Below are 18,360 nucleotides of genomic sequence, written 5' to 3'. Positions count from 1 at the left end.
CTTAAGCCTTCCCGCAGTGTGTAGACTGTGTAGTGGGAACTAGTGAGGTGTGCAGTTGTGCAGATACTAACATGGGTTTGTATTTCTGTTCTCGTAGATCCTGTAGTGAGAAGCATGCATTTTGTATTTATCAAAATGGCCAAAGTGTGTACGACCCAATCAGTGTAACTATGCAAGACCCTTAAATTTTATACAAGTAGAAGGTCACTAGAATGTGAAGTAAATGGTGAACGTTTCTTCTTTCATTAAACATGCGAATGGATTGTCCTTTATATTTTTTGCCATTGCCATTTGCCATTGGTCAGAAGAACACAAAGTGTCCATTCATGGTTGGTAATCTTTGAGCTGATTACACACTCCTATAATCAACAGTCTTCTCTCTATCTCATGTTCACTTGTGCCTCTTTATGTCTCTGGGGGCTACTCGCAGCTCAGAGAAATCAGGAGGGCGTGTTTAATGCCTGTGGGATCCACTCCTTGTTTTCCATGTGTTCCCGGGGGTTGGAAAGCAGCTGAAAGTTCAGACAGAGACTCCCTCCCTCATGCTCTGCATGGCAAGAGCTCAGAGATTAAGGGGTTTGTCTGCACCGCCAACAACAAGGATTGCTCACAGTTCGTAACTTGCCAAAGAGGAAGGATGATTCAGTGTTTTGTTTAAGTTTCAAGTTTTGTAGCCATTACAGATATGACTTTATTGCAAAGCAAGCTGTGGATAACCTGTTTTCTTTTGTCCATCTGCCTGTGCAGGACAGGTAGAACAAAATTTGTGGAGAAAGCAGCTACCATCTAAGTGCCTGTGTGAGTCTACTGAATAAAGGAGCCAGAGGATGCAGGTGGCAGCAAGGCTTTGCTCTGACTTGTTTGAAGTTTTTTCCCATGTCAAAGGTGAAGGATTATGCCTGGCATAGGAATTTAGTCTTCAAATGAAGGACTTTATGAGCTGAATCTCAACAGCTCCTGCACAGAATGTGATCATTGGCTTGTGCTACACACTTGCATTAGTGTGTGAATGAGGACGTATTTGTGAATCGGTGTTAGTGAAGTGCCATGCTATTCCTTAGCAGTGGGACCGTGGATGCAACCCTAAGGAGTACAACCATTGGCCAGCAGCAGGGGAAAACCGTTTACCATATCTCTGTAATCCTGAAAGAATTGCAGGAAGATGCGCCTGTGTCAGAGCCGGGAATGGGCCGGGTCACCCACACCCTGGTGGAGAATTGCCAGTCAGGAGAAGAGATAATTAGTTTAGTGCCAATGGAGAGCAGCCCCAGGCAGGGCAGGGCACGACAGGAGCTCGACAGGTGGCCCTCCCTGAGCTGCACAGGTAGAGCTAAGGAGCACAGAGAGGACGTGGTTGTGGAGGAGATTGAGGAGGAGTTAGAGGAGGTGGAGGGAAAAATGAAGACAGACAGGTTTTTCAGACAGCCTTCCAAGCACCCAGGTAACTCGTCACAGCAAGACAGAGACGTGGCAGAGTTAGCTGCTCAGACAGACACCCAGGAGCAACACATTCAGCGCTCAACATTACACTCTGTCACTGTCCATGCTAAAGGACTTGTCTTTAGGGGACATGGCACTGTTGCAGGACACAGCTCTCTGCCCAGGGCTGTGCTGCGATGGCCACGCCAGGATGAAACTCGGCTGGGGAGGAAAGCGATGAGCATGTATGGCGACTCAGTCAAGCAGCAAAGGGATTCTGAACCTGATCAAGAAGGACGGCTACGGAGGCCCAGGAGTGTGTGCATGCTGGCAGGCCCAGGCCCAGGCCCGGTCCTGTCGGAGTCCCGGAACCACCACCCCCTCAAGAGGGCAGGCATTTTAGAAAATGACCAGCAGTACAGAAGCAGGAAGGCTGAGTTGAGGGCAGTGGATGGCCTCAATTCAGTTGTGGCTCAGAGGCCTTTGGTCTCTGCAGAGGTGACCCCGAGGGCCAGGAAGAGCTGGAAACCAAGGCCTGTCAGTATGACAGTACTAGAGCTGAGAAAGAGGGGTTCTGATGATGAGATAAACAGCCAGAGGAGCTGCAGCCATACAGGTGGTGATGGAGGAGGCTTTCTAAGAGGGGGCTTCCGTTGGAGGCTTTTTGGCAAATCACCTCAAGATAAGAGCGAGGAGAAGGGAAGTAACAAAGATGCAAAATCGTCTCCCAAATTCAACAAATCTGATGCTCCAAAAAGTACACTGAGCTCCTTAAGACGTAGCCTCAGTCTGCGAATAAGGAGGGCTCGGCCCAGGGACAAAGTTACTTTAGGGTTGGAAACAGAGTCAAAGGAGTGCTCTCAGACTAAAAGTACATCTGAGGAGACAACAATGCCTCCACGGCCTTTCTCTTACCTCACTGGAAGAATGCTTCCAACTTCCAGTGAGCAGACTGAGGATAGGGGCATGCAGTACATTCATTACCACAACAAGGGAAAGGTCAAGGTTATGGAGGTGCCCCTCTGTCCAACAAAACTAACTTCCAAGCCAGTTCAGGAAGAACCAAGCATATGGCAGCTCATAGCCAACCGTTTCAGGCGGAAAGAGCAGCCATATAGTGGCAAATGTGAAACGCAGCTGTCCCAGAGCAAAGACACAGGCCAGTATCCCCTGGCTGGGAATAATAAGTCACAGCCAGTCACCATAGAGACTCTGGCAGGCATTGACTCCCACAAAGGTCAAGGTAAGACCTGGAAGATTACTGAATTTATTTCTCCACTCATTTCTCCATTTATAGTCCCTACTTCACTGCACAGAATGTTGCAGTTCAGGAGAAACACGGAAGTGCACTTTTTTCTTTTTTTTTTTTAGAAGGACAAGCAAATGAAAAACACATGGCGAGCTGTGAGTTTGGATGGTATTCAAAAACGTCTGGTTTCAGAGAGTCCCTTTGGAATTTCTATTTTGGGTACTTATTTCTCCAGTGTTTTTCATGTGCAAAATTCCTGTGTGTATGCACTTATACAGCAGTTAATTCGCCTTACCAAGTTCAGTAAATCAATAGGTAAGTATGGTAAAATGAAATCAGCAGTGACTGATAAGGACACATCATAATGGCTTGTTTTACAATGGCGTCACCATGGTATAACACAGTCCCAGTACTGTCTCTGTGTTACCCAGACACAGGACATGGGAGTCTTGATAATGCTGTCTGTTGGCCTCACAGAGACACGGCTTAAAGCAGTAGCATTAAAGCAGTTAGTGGCTGTAATAGGGATGCGTTTGGCAGCCTCGCAGGGCTAAATTAAGAGGGCTTACATGCTGTAATGATGAGGAGACGAGAAGACGACTTAAGGACTGCGTTTAAAGGTTAACACTGACAGAGGAGTGCATTTGTCCAGTTGCCTGGATGAGCAGGCAGAGAGAGGCAAATATTTGTAACTTCCTGAATTAATAGCTGTGATTTGCTGCATTTCGTGTGTTGAGCTCTTTTTTCACACCATCACATGAAGCCTTAATTAGTTGTCCATGACAGCGTAATGCCTTCTGTTAATGTCAAGTCAAACATATCCCATATTCATTCTCATTAAGCTAACCTTTGAACCACCAAAGCCAAGATGTCATATTTCTCATGCTGGTATAAGGCTTGTAATGGGTCCTGAGGTCAACCGTGTTGAACTGCCGGTCTGTTTGTATTCTCACATGACATGTTGCCAAGGATACCTGCTCCTGTGGTGGAGTGTCAAGTGGTGTTTGTCCATTTATTCTGCTGCAGAGTCAGTCAGTCAGGCATTAGGAATGTAGGTGTGTCGATCAGCCCGAGTAGAGTTAAGTGTTCAATGCCCTGGGTTGGACTCAGCGCCTGTTACTACCTGCCTAAGTGTTTGCTCCTAAATCAAATCCAGAAAGCTGAAACTCTGCCTCAAACAAAACACACACACACACTCAGTTCAAGTGCTTCCTGATGACAACTTGTGTGTGAGTGAGGTTTGGGGGAAGGGGAGATACAGGGTGAGGGGTTTGAGGTGTGCAGACTATATCCCCACCCCCACGTGTGGGTGAACACAAAGCCACACAGTCGAGCCTGTGGAGGCATGAGTGATCAGTGAACCATGTGCTGAAACGGGGGCCTTTGAGTTGGAGGACGGGTGGCTGCTCGTGAGTCCCGGGTGATAAACAGTGCACTTCTCCAGTGAAGGCTGAAATACTGGGAATGAGATTTTAAATGGAACATAGATAGGACACATAGGTGGGTGAGCCAGACTCTCAGCAGGTAATTATGTTCAAGACAAGCAGACTTTGAAGGAAACTGGGACAATCATTGATGGTATGAGAAAGCCCTCTCACCTGTTGCATAAGAAATGGGGAGATACTGATGTATTAAATACATACACTGAGTGATACAGCCTGAGCAGAGTGAAATCTGTTAATAACTGAACATAACTCATATTTGAACGTCTGCCACCACTAATCTCAGCAAGGGAACATTTTGTCCTTAAGGATTATGGCGCAGGAGGTGAGCAGCATCCTGTTGTTGTAGAAGCAGTTACCTTTTCACCAACAAGTCTACAAACTGTTGTTTGCTCAAAGTTGAGCGAGGGTCCGCAGTTCATAGGCCTACATCATTCATCACTTTGGATGCTGTTTTCATCCTTAATTCATGCTGGATTGTTTCCATCACTCTGTTGACTTGCACTGAAGAAAAAAAAATAAATAAATCTGACACATTCTTTTCTTAACTCTGCAAAGTGTGTCAGTCAGCCCAGACATTCAATGCAAGACATCTTAAAACCTAATTTGCAAATCTCATGTTAAATGAAAGCCTTGTTTGAACCAGGATATCCAATTTATTTTTGGGAAGTGATCAATGCCAGTCTGCAGACAACACAAAGCTTTAAGAGCTTAAAGTAGGGCAGGCCATCCAGATCACATTAGACTGGCATGGCATAAAGATTTTTACCTTGTTCTCTTCTGATTGTGTTTTTCACTTATCTCCTTTGATGGAAATAGGAAGTTGGTGTTTGTGAGCTTGGAAAAGCAGAGATCAGAGCTCTGACTGTGTTGATCACCATTTAAGTGGCTCTAGAGACCAATACACAAAAGGAGGGTGATGGGACCATTTTGTCAAGACAGGCATGATAAAAGTAGTCAGTCGGGGAATGTTGGTTGGTCATGAGGTTGGCAAATATGGGAAGTAGAAATACTAATTGCTAGCTAAATTCTCCCTCTGTAATTTATGACAGTGGGAAAGCGTGGTTTGGAGGTCAAAGCTAGAGTGGAAATTTAGACCTCAAGGTTGTCCTCTCTCATTCCAAAAACCACTTCAGATTCACTGCATGTAGAAATACTCACATTTATGCACACAGACGCACTTAAATAACCATATGTATAAGGTTTTTGCTCTCATTGCATTTTCTTCTCTCATGAAGTGGAAAAAGTGGAGGGGGCGAGTCAGCGATTGTGCTTCGCTACCCTCAGACTGAATGGTCATTTTTATCTGAGTAGACATGAGCAGTGAAGTGAAAAACCTAACAAATAAACTGGCAATGTAGTTTTCCCCTGGCAGAGACAAAGACGCTGGTGTCCTCCCAAAGCATCACAAATGCAGGGGCTCTCTGTTTCCATAGGAATTCTGGGACACAGCGTTGTGTGGATGCTCATTTTTAAAGAATGACGTAACAGAGCACATGGATTCAATTAAGGCTTTTTTTTTTTAGCAAACTCGTTGTACTGTATGACTAAGTTACAGTTTCACTGGGTATGTTAGGAGGAAATATATCAGAAAATGCAGCGCTCAGCAGCTACTACCAGTTCCATTTCTACACTGGCCTTTGATTACATTGACTTTCCTGTATTGTTATCTATGGTTTTGTATTTGATTGAATCTGTCTTTCTTTGAAAGTTTGATACTGTAACCTGGGCAAATGTGAAGAAACCCCCTGCGCATCTAATAGCTTTTTTCTTCTACTTTTCTCCTCTCTTCTTTTTGTTTATTTCTATATTCATTAATTCTGTTAATGTTGGCTTACTGCAGCAAGTAGTACAGACCTTTTTATCACATCACACAAGTGCACATAATGCATGTGAAGATAATGGAGAGTTGTAAACCTGCGTTCGGTTTCCTGTGTTGAAAAACTGAATTGGATGAGTGTCTTCGCTCATGTTGTGACATGTCGAACTCACACTGCGAGGGCTTAACGTGAGGCGTGCTGCTTAAAGACTACGCTGCTCCACACAAAGCTCGATGAATGGCCCCCCTGTTAGGGATGCACTCCTCTCCTCTCTCACAACAAGATCAGCACGAGGGTCTTTGAAAATGAAGGTCAGAAATAAGTGAACATTTCAGCTGAGGTCTTTTTGATTTACTCTAATTGTAAATAAAGGAATTTTGGCCCAGGTCTGCTCAGCTATTAATCATGCAGTCTTTTAGCATACATTTTGGAGAGAAAAATGGAAATCTGTTATATACAGTGGTTATGTTAATATTGATGGTGTCCTTCTCTTCAGTGAAGTGCAGTGATGAGTCCATGTTTGTTATGGTGTAGATGTGGTGGGAGTGGGGGCTGGGAGGCCTCACCTGGCATTACTCACCTTGCTGACTGGAGACAGGGAGTCTACACTCCTGCATTAGAGATGTTATCTGCTTGTTGGGGGTGCTCAGGTTTTGGGAAAGACACGATCCAAAACAGGAAGGTGGTCTTTGTTCTAATAGCTGTTATGACACATAGCAGTGTAGTCCATCTCTGTGGGAAACAGGCACAGCTTCTTGTGCTGTCATTTGTGTTTTTAGTTCAGAGTTTGTATTGTTCTTTGAACTCTTTACCAATGCCCTTTTTCAAGGTGTGATTATCTCCAAATGTCACTGGAAATCTAAACAAGTTGAATCAAGCCTGATAATGGCCATCTTTTAAAATGGATTAGCTAAACGCATTCAGAGAGTTCACTGTGTTGAAACCTTATATTGAAGTAGCCTGCATAGGTGCACACAATTTCTTCTTGTCAGTTATGTCTTTTGTAAGTTGTAAAAGCAAATAAGACTGGAAATGAGGAAATTAGTCAGGGAGTGAGAGAGAAATCTTTTCTGACTGCTTGTTAACTCAGTGTATTTTTGGTCCACAAGGGACTATTAGTTTTGATTATTCTGCCGATTGCTTTCCTGATTAATTGCTTGAGTGATAAAATGTTTGAAAATGGTGCAAAATACCCCAATTAATCACAAGTAGATTTTTAAATTGGTCAGTGGCAAGCAACTGTCCATAAGTAAAATGTGTTCAATTTGTTACTATAGAAATATATTTTTAATTAATATTTTTTTTTTTCATTTTGCTTATTTTATTCATTTTGATTCCCTGAAATAACTGTTGATGACCAACTGATTAACCGACTAATTGTTGCAGCTTTGATGTGCTTGTTTGTTTTCTGGTCTTCTTGTTTGAAACCTCATTATGAATTAAGTGCAATGAGGCTTTATGTCTCTGGCCATTTTATAAGCAGTATGTCTGGTGTAGCATGACTCTGCAAATACTGAAGTCCATCAATGTTTGACACAATCCCACTCCATAACTGTGGAATTTGGAATTTGTGTGCAAGAATAAAAAAACAAAAAAGTGAGACAACACAGGACATTCTTTTAAGAAATTATTAAAAGAAAACCTGAGCCTGAGCACACTGTAGATAGGTTTTGTCATATCTATATGACAGCTGAATAATCCGTCATAAAACCTGTTGCACACACTACAGATAATCTCTAAACTGTAAAGTCACTTTACTGTCATCCATTGGGAAATATTGCTGTATTATCTGCTGTCAAATGGGACACAAACAGATGGATTACCTGTCATTACAGAACGATTATCAGCCAAGGTGATTTTTGGATATGGATTTTCAACATTTTTCTGAATATCTGCATCTGGATTTTTTGGGGGCTTTTTTGCGGATAAAATAATTTAGAAACAACTGTCAGTAACAGTAGATTTATATGTTGTATTATATAATCTGAACCTGCAAAGTAACTAGTAAGTAGGTAGTCAGTGGAATAAAAATTTACAATATTTGTCTCCAAAATGTAGTGCAAAAGTGTAAAGTAGCAGAAATGTAGCTGAGTACTTAATATAGTGCTGGAGTAAAATGTACGTAAATAATCTACCTTCCGTCAGTTCCAAATATTGGGTATCAGTCTTCTTGTTTGCCAATAATCGATATTGGCCCTTAGAAAAGTCGGTCTATCCCTACCTCTCTGTGTTGCTTTGCTCAAATTCTTCTTCGTGTTTTTTCCTTTTAGACTCTTTCGTCAACAGCCAGGAATGGACATTGAGTCGGTCAGTGCCAGAGCTGAAAGTGGTGAGTAACTTTTCATATTTCTAACAGTCCTTGTGTTGGTTTGGTTGTACTTTGACTTGTTTAAATGTCAGTGGGAAAGCATGTTCTGGCCATGTAATACCGGTTGTGCATTTTACATGAGAGGGAACAGTTGAGAAATTGGCTGGACTTTTCCCTGGCACATAGTGGGTGATTTTTAATGAGATGCGTTGGCATGGGGATGCAGGGTGGCTTGCAGCAGGATGTGAGATGAGTGACAGTTTTGGGCTAGACTAGTGACACATCCTGGGTCTGATCCCACCCGCCAGTGAAGCACACACACAGCCGCTGCCAAATGCACAGCTAACATCTCACATGATTTAATGCCCTACACCCATAAAGACTAGCAGCCTTGAAAAAGTGGACTGCACCCCTGACAGATGATACAATATTTCTGTGTTAGGTGAATTCGTCGTTGTGGCATCTTGCAAATGGGACTTCAATGGAATGAAAGCGAAATAGTTTTCACAGTCAGCTCAAAGGCAAACTTGCTTTCTTTGTCCTCAAACACTTTTATGTTGCTCAGGTGTTAATTGGCAGCGGCAACACGGGGGTTTGTTAAACAGACCCCGGAAAGACTGAATTAAAAGTCTCAAAATATCTGTCGTTCTTTTTACAGTGTTCAAAGAACTGGTGTTCAGCAGCAAGGTCGTTCTGAAAACAAGTTAGTCATGTGTTTCAGAAGCTTTTTAACATGACGGCAAAAATCAGATCCTTCTTTTTCATGCCAAAGTTGAAACGACGGAAGGGTGCGAAAACATCTGCGCTGTGAGACTGTAGCTCATGATGGCAACTAAACTGTGGTCAGATTTTGTTGCCATATTTTGATCTTCAAATGTACACCCTTTAATAATCCCACATCAAATCCAAACATCTACAAAGAAGAATAAAAGGTTTGCACTGGAATAGTGCTGATGCAGCTTGCTAGTTTCATTAAGGCTGTACACCAGCAGGTCACAAAGCTGAACAGTTAAAACAGCGGGAACCCATTCAAAGTCGATTTTTGTTGACTCATAGCTTTCACCGCACACAGCCCACAACTTTTGCTAACTTATTCATAGTTCATTCTGCTGGGGTACCTCATGGTATATATACTTCAATTACAGAGAGGGTAGGCTGGGAAAGGCCTTGAACAGATATTTTCTCTTGTGCCTCTAACGTCCCTATAATTGGAACCATACCTGACTCTAACACCCACTAATGATCTAAAGAAGAAGAGGGTGATGGTGGGTAGAGGAGGAGGAGGAGGAAGAGGAGGAGGAGGAGGGAGCAGATGAGGCATGTTGCAGCCTTTGTTCTTCCCAGACATGCTGGCATCATCAGCCCACCCTCCACCATGCATCGCCCTCAAGGCACGCTGTAGTTAGGTCTGGTCTACACACCAGGGAAGCAGGGGAAAGACTGCAACCAAACTCATGCGTGTTGTTTTTTCATAATGCTTGCTGTAAAGCACCAAATGGTGGTTTGTTTCACTTCATGTATGGAATTAAAATCTATCAGCTTTTCTTGTTTATGTGACAGTTGCATGGTAAGTCAGACAGTAGCAGTTTCAAACAGATACTGATGTAGTTTAAAAGAATGGGGCCAATATTCATTTTACACAATATACATGTAACATAAGTTTGATAAGAATCTCTCATATTGTACAGGAAAATAAACCTGTTAGTGCTTGCTGGAGTACAAACCAGCAACAATTGGAGACTATCTTGTCAAAATAAATTCATCATCTATTGTGTGGTGTTACTCATACTCTTACATTTGCATTTAAGTAATATAAACCAATATGTCAACCACTGGTTTATCTACTTGGCTTTAACAGTAATGGTTCATGGTTGGTACATTCATGGAAACTCATACAGCTAAGATTTGATTCTCGTTAGCAAAACAGCAACATTTTGAATGACAGAAATAAGCAAATTTCTATCATTCTTTTCATTCTGTCCATGGGACAATTTTTTGATGTGTAATAATGCAGCACTTGATGTTGTGTTTTGCTGTTTTTTGTAATAATAATAATAATAAAGATAATGTAGAAAATGGGCTTAAACCTGCAAAACCACCATTATGATTAAGCTTAAAGGTTCAGTCTTAACCTTGGAAACAGCAACTTGACAAAAAAAGATCCTTTTAACCTTGTATTTTTGAAGCTTTCATACACAAATTTTGGCCTTACTTGGCAGGAAGGTGCTGGGCAAGGCTGAACACTTTGGAAACTCAAAGAACGAGAACCTTGCGCTGAGAATTTTTTTGGCAGCTTACTATCAAGATCTTTTAAGTCTGCCTGTAAGTGTGCCTGTAATGGTGTGCCTGTCAGCAATAACGACTGTAATAATGATTTTTGCTCTTGAATTTGCAGGGCATTGTGGGAAATCTGTCCAGTGGGAAGTCTGCCTTGGTTCACCGATACTTGACGGGCACATATGTGCAGGAGGAGTCTCCTGAAGGTAAGAGTCTGCTGTTGCTTGTTTTCTCAGGCTCTTATGGGACCGATGTCACATTGCTACCTTACCTCACTAACCGTCAAACTGACGAGTGAAAACCTTTTATTGGCGTGGTGTCGGCCGCACGACTTGGGAGAAGCCTTCTTATTAGCTCAATGACAGTCTGATGTGTTTTTCAAAAGCTTTTGATAAGTGAAATTATCCAGAAACCCGCTGGCTGGTAATTTATTTTCACAAGCAGAAAGTCGAGCTTTTTGGCACCAACTGTTATATTGTACAGAAGGATAACCATATTAGGATATTTATATGAAGGATGGTGCTGGTTTGTTTTGTGAGAGTATTTTTCTAATTAGTTCGTATTAAAATGTTGAGTGTTGGATTGTATTAAGCTTCCGGATGCCAAAATTGACAACTGGCTGTGTTAATTTCATAAATTTCCTTCTTACTCCTCTGCTAAAACTGGCGAGATAATAACAACACATACCATTTCCAGTAAATTGGGGCTGTAAAGATTACTCTGAACGCCATCATTTCTTTGGGACTGTAAATTAAAGTTTTTATCACAATCATAATCCATTTACTTCCGGCAGGTTTGATGAAGAATGAGCCAGTTTACCATGTTTAGGAGGGTGTATATCAGAAAGAAAAGTAAAGGGTCTCCTTGTCGTTATTATTCACTCTGGGATTTGAGCATCAGATTTCTTCATTTTATCAACAAAACTATAATGTGAATGCCCCCTTCTGGCCTGGAAGGTAAGCCTCCTTCTCAGAAATCCACAAAAATGTTGGAAAACCCAGAGTTAACTGATGATCTTTGAGGAGTTTACAGGGTTTCATTTTAGTGTAATTATAGTGAGACATGAAGTACATAATTAGTTTCTGGCATTTTGCTGTACCAAGGGAGAAAAATCCTCATAGCTTAATTAGTCCTTGAAAAATCAGTGGTGCAAATGCCGGAAAAATGTTACAAGCATTGTTTCCATAATCAAGGAAACATATCAGCTCAGATATGCGTGTTTTCCTTTCCTTGCTGCAAGCTGCTGTGTTACAACATACCTGTCTCACAATTAGCAGCTGCTCAGGCTCTGCTCTTTATGCTTTCAGCACTGGCTGTACTCCGGATTGGGTATTTACATTGCAGGATTGTTGCCTAGCAGAGGAAGGTTCAGCGATGGCTGTTTCTTCAGTGTTTTGTTCCTGGGCTTTTGCTATGATATCTGAAAAAAAAAAGGTACTGGGGTGTGTTGCCATGGCAACACCGGATGGAGCTCTGTTGGATTGTGGCTCTGTGTCAAGGTCTAAGCCTCCGTGTAAGCAGAGTATGCTTACTGCGTGTTAACCATGCCTACCAACTTACCATCTCTCTGTAGGCTGTCTGCAAGGTTATCAGTCATCTCTTTTTATTGAAGGCTGAGCAACACATCTGAATAGCTCATCGTTACTTTTCATCAGGATGAAGAAAAGAGTTTGATGCTGTAAAGCACGGTAGTCTGCACCATTTATTACCAGCACAGAGTTTTGTCTTTGAAAGCATTGGCTAAGCTCTGTCCTGGATGATTATGCAACTGCAATATTTACCTCAAATTCCATCAATGTTTTCGCCATAACTGTATGATTTCATTACAGATACCCACTTTAGAGAGATTTTCTATAGTCTGTTCTGACATATGCACTTACTGCCAAGCTCTGTGCAAACTACATATTCTGAAAAATCTCTGCTTTTCTGTTTCGTTCAGATCCAGTCTCACTGTATAATGAGATCTTCCTCGTCTTTTTGTCAGGATTTAGACGCTCACAGACACGTAGTTTCTCGGGTCCTTTGTCTGAATCTGCAAAGCTCTGTGACTTTTGAAAAGAAAAGGAAAAAACGTTGGCTGGTGGTACGTGAATCTCTCTGTGTTACACAACCAGCATCCAGCACTGCATGAGAGCCTGTGCACAAGGCTGGGAGAATCCCCTATTTGCCAAGCGAGTGGACTTAACAGGGTGGAAGTGTGGCTCAAGTGGTTATGTATTGCTCGCTGAGACAGGAATATTGTCTGCACATTAAAAATTGCAAGGCCTGGCTACTGTATGGCCCTTACAGGCAGAACTGCAGTTCTTGTTAAGCTGGTTGGACAGCGCCACTGTGTTATCTAATCTTATCAGTATCTTAGGTTAACATGTCTGCTTATGAAACTCCCAGAAAATCAGATGAATGTAGCAGCTGCAGTTTTATTCTGTGTGCACAGCTGCTGTCCTCAGCATAATTTTTTTTTTGGATACATTTCATGATCATTCTTAGACCTTCAAATCTGTGCATTATTCAATTTGGTAAATTGCTTTAAGCCCCTTTTCTGTATTCATAAGGCACTGTTTTCACTCCCAGGGACATCTCTAGCCTCACAACTTTCTCATTTGAATGTTTTTAATCTCCACAGGATCGCAAACCATTCAAATGATATGCAAAATCTAATTTACTGCATAGTTCTCCCATCTCCCATTGGTCTCTTCTTTATCTGGAGCCAGCTTTGCTAGCAGCAAGGAATATGCATTTGTATTAGAAAAGAAATGAAGAAAATGAGGAAGAAATTTAAGGCTGCATGGGGGCTAAGTGTTAGCTCGCTACAGTCCTGTGGTCATGTTTTTTTTTTTTGCCCTTGATTTTCTCTCCCATCACTTCCTTTCCACTCTTTTTGTCTTCTTGCTTTAATTATTCTCCTTATCTTATCATTTCATTGCAATGTGTAACGAGTTATGCCGTTAATGCTGTGAAAACCAATCTTCTAACCCACTGTAGTTCATGCAGTGAAGTGATGGAGTCTGATGTTTGTTGGGACTTTCCAGGACTGGTAGCAGTGCAGTTGCAGTGGCACTGAACTTGTTCCCTCGGCAGCTGTGCGTTAGACACACTAAATGGCAATTTTTCGCCCACATAATTGGCTCCAGAGAGACCTGGTTTCCTGTCGGCGTATGATCCTAACGGCTACACATTCAGGAGGTCTAAATTGAGAACTGCACTTAAACTTATCCCACCAAACTTTTATGAGCCAAGTCAAGCTGTGCTTTTATATTAAATCTGGGTTATCTGGTCCATCCTCATTGTTATTACAATCACTGAGTGTGAAATGTGTCTCTCTCTCTCTTCTTGGGAAACCCCTGGTGGTCAGTTATTATATCCTAAGAAAGACGTTTTTCAGTATCAGCTTCTTGTACCAGCACCCAACCAGACTTAATGTGTTCAGAATGACCTTGGAACAAACTCTGAATAAACGTCTCTTCCTCAGGTGGACGGTTCAAGAAAGAAATAGTGGTGGATGGACAGAGCTACCTGCTTCTGATCAGAGATGAAGGAGGGCCTCCAGAACTGCAGGTAAGAGAACTGTTGAAAAAATTAAAGAAAAAAAAGTCTCTTTACTCCAAAGCTGCATGATGCGTGAGAGACAAACCGTCTGAAAGCCGTCATACATGCAGACAGAAAGCGTTTAGAGACAGACCATTACATTTCCTTAGGACTGTGTGGAGCAGTGTGACAGCACACTGTGGTTGCTCTACTGAAAGCACTTAAGAGGCAGCTACAGATCAATAAACGCAGCCAAAATCGTTCTCAATAAAGCAACTAATTGCTGCTCTTATAGCTTATATCACGTGCTATAGGAGAGTAACGGTGCCACAGCTTCATCCTAAGTGGTGTTAATAAGTCTTCAGAAGAAAACATGAAATTGCCGTTCTGATACTGATAGTCACTATTTCATGCTTTTCCAGAGACAGTAAATTGAGGAAGGGCTTCTTTGTAATCCAGCCTTGTGTGATGACAGAGCAGGCATCAGACTCTTATCCTCTGTTATTCTTGAGCCATGTTTTACTAGAAAGGACTTAAATGTGCTTTAGATAGGGAATCTGTGTTTTATACTGCTTCATCCAGCTTGGGTTTTCTGAAGGAAATCGGTCAAGGACTTATTCTGCTGTTTGCTTTTGCATGGATTGCACAGTATGTAGTTTTCATGTTGTTCGAAAAATGATATATACTTAGGGTTTGAAGATAGAACAGCGCGTCGTGTTTTATGTGTTAATCATATGTTTTGCGTCTGAAGTTTGCAAGTGACTGTTAACTGCAGCTGTCTGTAACTGTTGGGCAAAAACAGTAAGATTTTTTTCTTTGACATTCAGTGAAGTATAAATTAGCATGAAACGGAAATACTCAAGAGGAAATACAAATACCTCCTCTTTCTGTTTTCAAAGCTGCTATAATCAGTATGTTTCTAATAACGACGGATCAAGGAGATCATCGAAGGATCGGGGCTTCGTTTTGCAGTTCCACTCAGCTGTCGTTGCTTTGTTTTGTTTTTTGTTGTCATCTGGAGTTGCTGAAGACTGAAACAAAGCTAAAAGGAGACTGAATATTGGACTGTAACTTGTCTGGTGATCAGAAACACAACTTCAAATGATGTTGCCCGATGATGTCTGCTGGCATGTAGCTGTTAACACATTCACATATTAACTTAAAAGATGATAATACAACACTGGTGTGTTCTCAGCTTGTGTTTAATTCACCAAAGTACACAAAAATGCAGTGAATGCAGGTTTGAGTTGAGGAAAAGTATTTAGTTTTGGGTTTTTTTTCAGTAATAGAACAAACAAACTTTTTCCAACTGTTTACTAGGAAAAAATCATTTCCAGCTCATTCATTTATTTAGCTAACATGCAAATTGCATTTTTTTAATATCACTCTTTGGCTTTCAGTTCTTAAAACGTCTTTTGGAGCTTTTGACTTTTTAAAGTACGTTCAACCCAAATAGATTCAAAGAGGGATTTGTAAGGATTCAGATTTAATAAGCAGATTAAAAAAACAAACCCCTACACTTGAGAACACAAACCCGCTTCCCCGTGGCTTCATTCACAACATTCAATGATTCTGGTCACATGATAGCTCAGTGTGAATTTGCCGTGCGTTTCTGTTAGCAGCTACTCATGTCTGGCGTGGCAAAGCTCCGATTTACGCTTGCATTACGCGCGGTGAGATTAGGGAACAGAAATGAGTTCAGCTCAGTTGTCAGCCGTCTGTGTAATTAGTGACATAATTAAAGGCCTCCATTATGTTCACACTCACAGGAGGCTGAGCAAAGTTGTGGCTTGGAGGCTTGATGTGCCATTCATTCCCTATGGGGGTCTGGGTGAGATGTGAAAGCTGAATGAAGAAGAGGGCAATAGTGGGGGAATAGTTATCACTTAATTGTCACTGTTGCTACTACTCTGGTTTCTGCCTAGTCTCTTTCCTACAATGGATGGTGATTAGGATTGATTTCATCTGCTCTGTGGCAGCTTTTCTCCTCTGCCTGATGATAAACTACGCAGAGGTTGTGAATGTATGTGACGCAACAAACACAAAGATTCCTAGATTATGATAGCAGTGGGAATACAGAAAATAGTTAAGAATATAGTAGTGCTTAATCACCATCATTCCACCTAGTACTGTCACATTGCCTGAGAAGACACTTGGTGTGTTATGGCTGTCGCTACGCTGCCCCCTTCTGTCTGTGTATATGAACTTCAGTCAGAAGAAGGCCTGCAACACCTGATGAAAATGATTTCTGAATGTACAGTGAGAAAAACCTTTTTCTGGAACAACTTTACAAGCCACATTCACTAAAACATGTTCTCAAGACGTAACGAGACACGTGCAGTCCCCCACCCCACCAAAAAAAAAAAACAATAAACCCAATTCACTTACCTTGTTGGTAAGTGAGTCTTAAATCCAATCCTCCTCCCTCATAAGAAATCTAGAATCTATATTTCAAAAGTATAAATACTACACAGAAAATATCCTCTACTTTACTGAGAAGTCTGTACTTGTGTAAGTTGTACATTTGGCCTGTGATTGGATTGGCCCAACTAGTTGTGATGTGGAGTCGATGGACAGCGCGTGTCTTTAACTTGGGTTTAAGGTGAGCACAGAGAAACTTTTTCAGTGGATGAATGTGAAAGCAGCCGGCCGGGAAAATATCAAACAAATTGGTAAAGCAACAATATGAAGCACGATTTCGGTTGGTGCTGTTTACGACTTTGATGGAAGCGATAATAATAATAATAATAATAATGATAATAATCTGTTGTGTTAATGTTCTTGTGTAACAGTGAGGCACCTTACTCCACCTCTGCTCTGTCCTCAGTTCGCCACCTGGGTTGATGCAGTGGTTTTCGTCTTTAGCCTGGAGGACGAGATCAGCTTTCAGACAGTCTACAATTACTTCGTGCGCCTGTCTAACTACTCTAGGAACACAGCTGAGGTCCCCATGGTCCTCGTTGGAACACAAGGTGCTTGTCTTGCATATATTGTCATGATATGGCTCGAGACTCTATGTCCTTACAATGTCTTTACACTTAGAAAATATCAGTTTGAGTCTTGCGTAGCATATGTTTTTCTTACTGTCAACAAATCCCACTGAAATACCGAAACCAAAAATAAATTGATCCCACTACTAAGTATTGTCACATTATCAAACCATAATGTTCCTTCATTATGATGAACACGTCCACTGCAGTTTATTTTGAGTCAATTCCGCATGCAGCAGGAGCACTCACTAACTCAAATAAACTGTTAACTCCCATTTTAGTGACATACCTAGTTGTTTTGGGAAGTTATTTGGCCTGTGATCAAAATTAAATTATGTATTTCTGTCTTTTATGTTTTTCTTTTTTTTTCTTTCTGAAATGTGTTCACAGTAGTTGAGAATATCCTTACCAGCCTGTTTGAGTAACGTGTTTTCGTACCCACTTAAGATGCAATCAGTGCTGCCAACCCCAGAGTGATTGATGACTCGCGGGCCAGAAAACTGTCAAACGACCTGAAGCGCTGCACATACTACGAGACCTGCTCCACCTATGGCCTGAATGTGGAGAGAGTCTTCCAGGACGGTGAGACGGGTGTCAGAAAAGTGACAATAGATTAGACAGGAAGCACGACGAGTATGTTGAATATGATTATGGTTTAGAGTACAGATCACTTCACTAGTTCACTGCCTCCTGTATTTGATAAGTTTGCTGAACTTTCTCTTTGATCGGCACGGTTTTCGCAAGGCAGAAACAATCGGTCAACTGATTAATTGTTCGAGTAATTTGTACAACAAAAACTCACCTGTTACATCTTCTCTCAATTTTGCTCATACATAACAACCAATTAGTATGGATCAGCTGTGGTTTTGGGAAACTGTTGGGCATATCTGACTATTCTGACATTTAAAGATCAAATGATTACAGCCCTCATTTTTGCATACCTCATAATTCTCATGCCTCAGTCACAGAAAAGCCAACGGCTGCATCAACATTAACATCTAAACCAGTTCAGATTAACAATTTTCTGTCTGATTTTGAAGGAAAACTTGCATATTTTTTAAAAAATAATAAACAGAAAAGCAGAATTTTATGAAAAAAGGCATCTTTTCACCTTTTCCAAGAAAAGTGGTTAAATTAATGATACAACAGACATTTTAGATCAAATTGAATTCAATAATAAAAACACTGCCATTATTCATTACGGAAACTAAAACCATGATGCAGGATATTACACAAATGTGCAGCTCTAAGCTAGAGATGAGTTCATTTTCAGTTGTGTATAAATGACAAAATACGAGCTTTTCCCTAAATCCATAACAAAAGACATGAA

General features: G+C 41.4%; 1 protein-coding gene across 4 annotated transcripts in view; it reads left to right on the top strand.

Moving 5' to 3' along the window:
• agap3 (ArfGAP with GTPase domain, ankyrin repeat and PH domain 3) overlaps positions 1 to 18,360 on the top strand; it is a 111,468-nt gene that overhangs the window by 39,935 nt on the left and 53,173 nt on the right. For 3 of the 4 annotated variants that reach the window (XM_046407332.1, XM_046407333.1, XM_046407334.1), the window contains exons 2-6: positions 8,201 to 8,259; positions 10,634 to 10,721; positions 13,985 to 14,070; positions 16,868 to 17,012; positions 17,478 to 17,612. In XM_046407332.1, the coding sequence (XP_046263288.1) occupies positions 8,201 to 8,259; positions 10,634 to 10,721; positions 13,985 to 14,070; positions 16,868 to 17,012; positions 17,478 to 17,612 (513 nt within the window). Of the gene's footprint in view, positions 1 to 472; positions 2,663 to 8,200; positions 8,260 to 10,633; positions 10,722 to 13,984; positions 14,071 to 16,867; positions 17,013 to 17,477; positions 17,613 to 18,360 lie in introns of those variants that run through there. The other variant, XM_046407331.1, reaches the window with a different exon arrangement.

Source organism: Scatophagus argus, chromosome 13 (genome assembly GCF_020382885.2).
Source record: "Scatophagus argus isolate fScaArg1 chromosome 13, fScaArg1.pri, whole genome shotgun sequence".
NCBI classification, from domain to species: Eukaryota; Metazoa; Chordata; class Actinopteri; family Scatophagidae; genus Scatophagus; species Scatophagus argus.
Note: the sequence above shows the minus strand (reverse complement) of the source record. Positions and strands in the feature narration are given on the sequence as shown.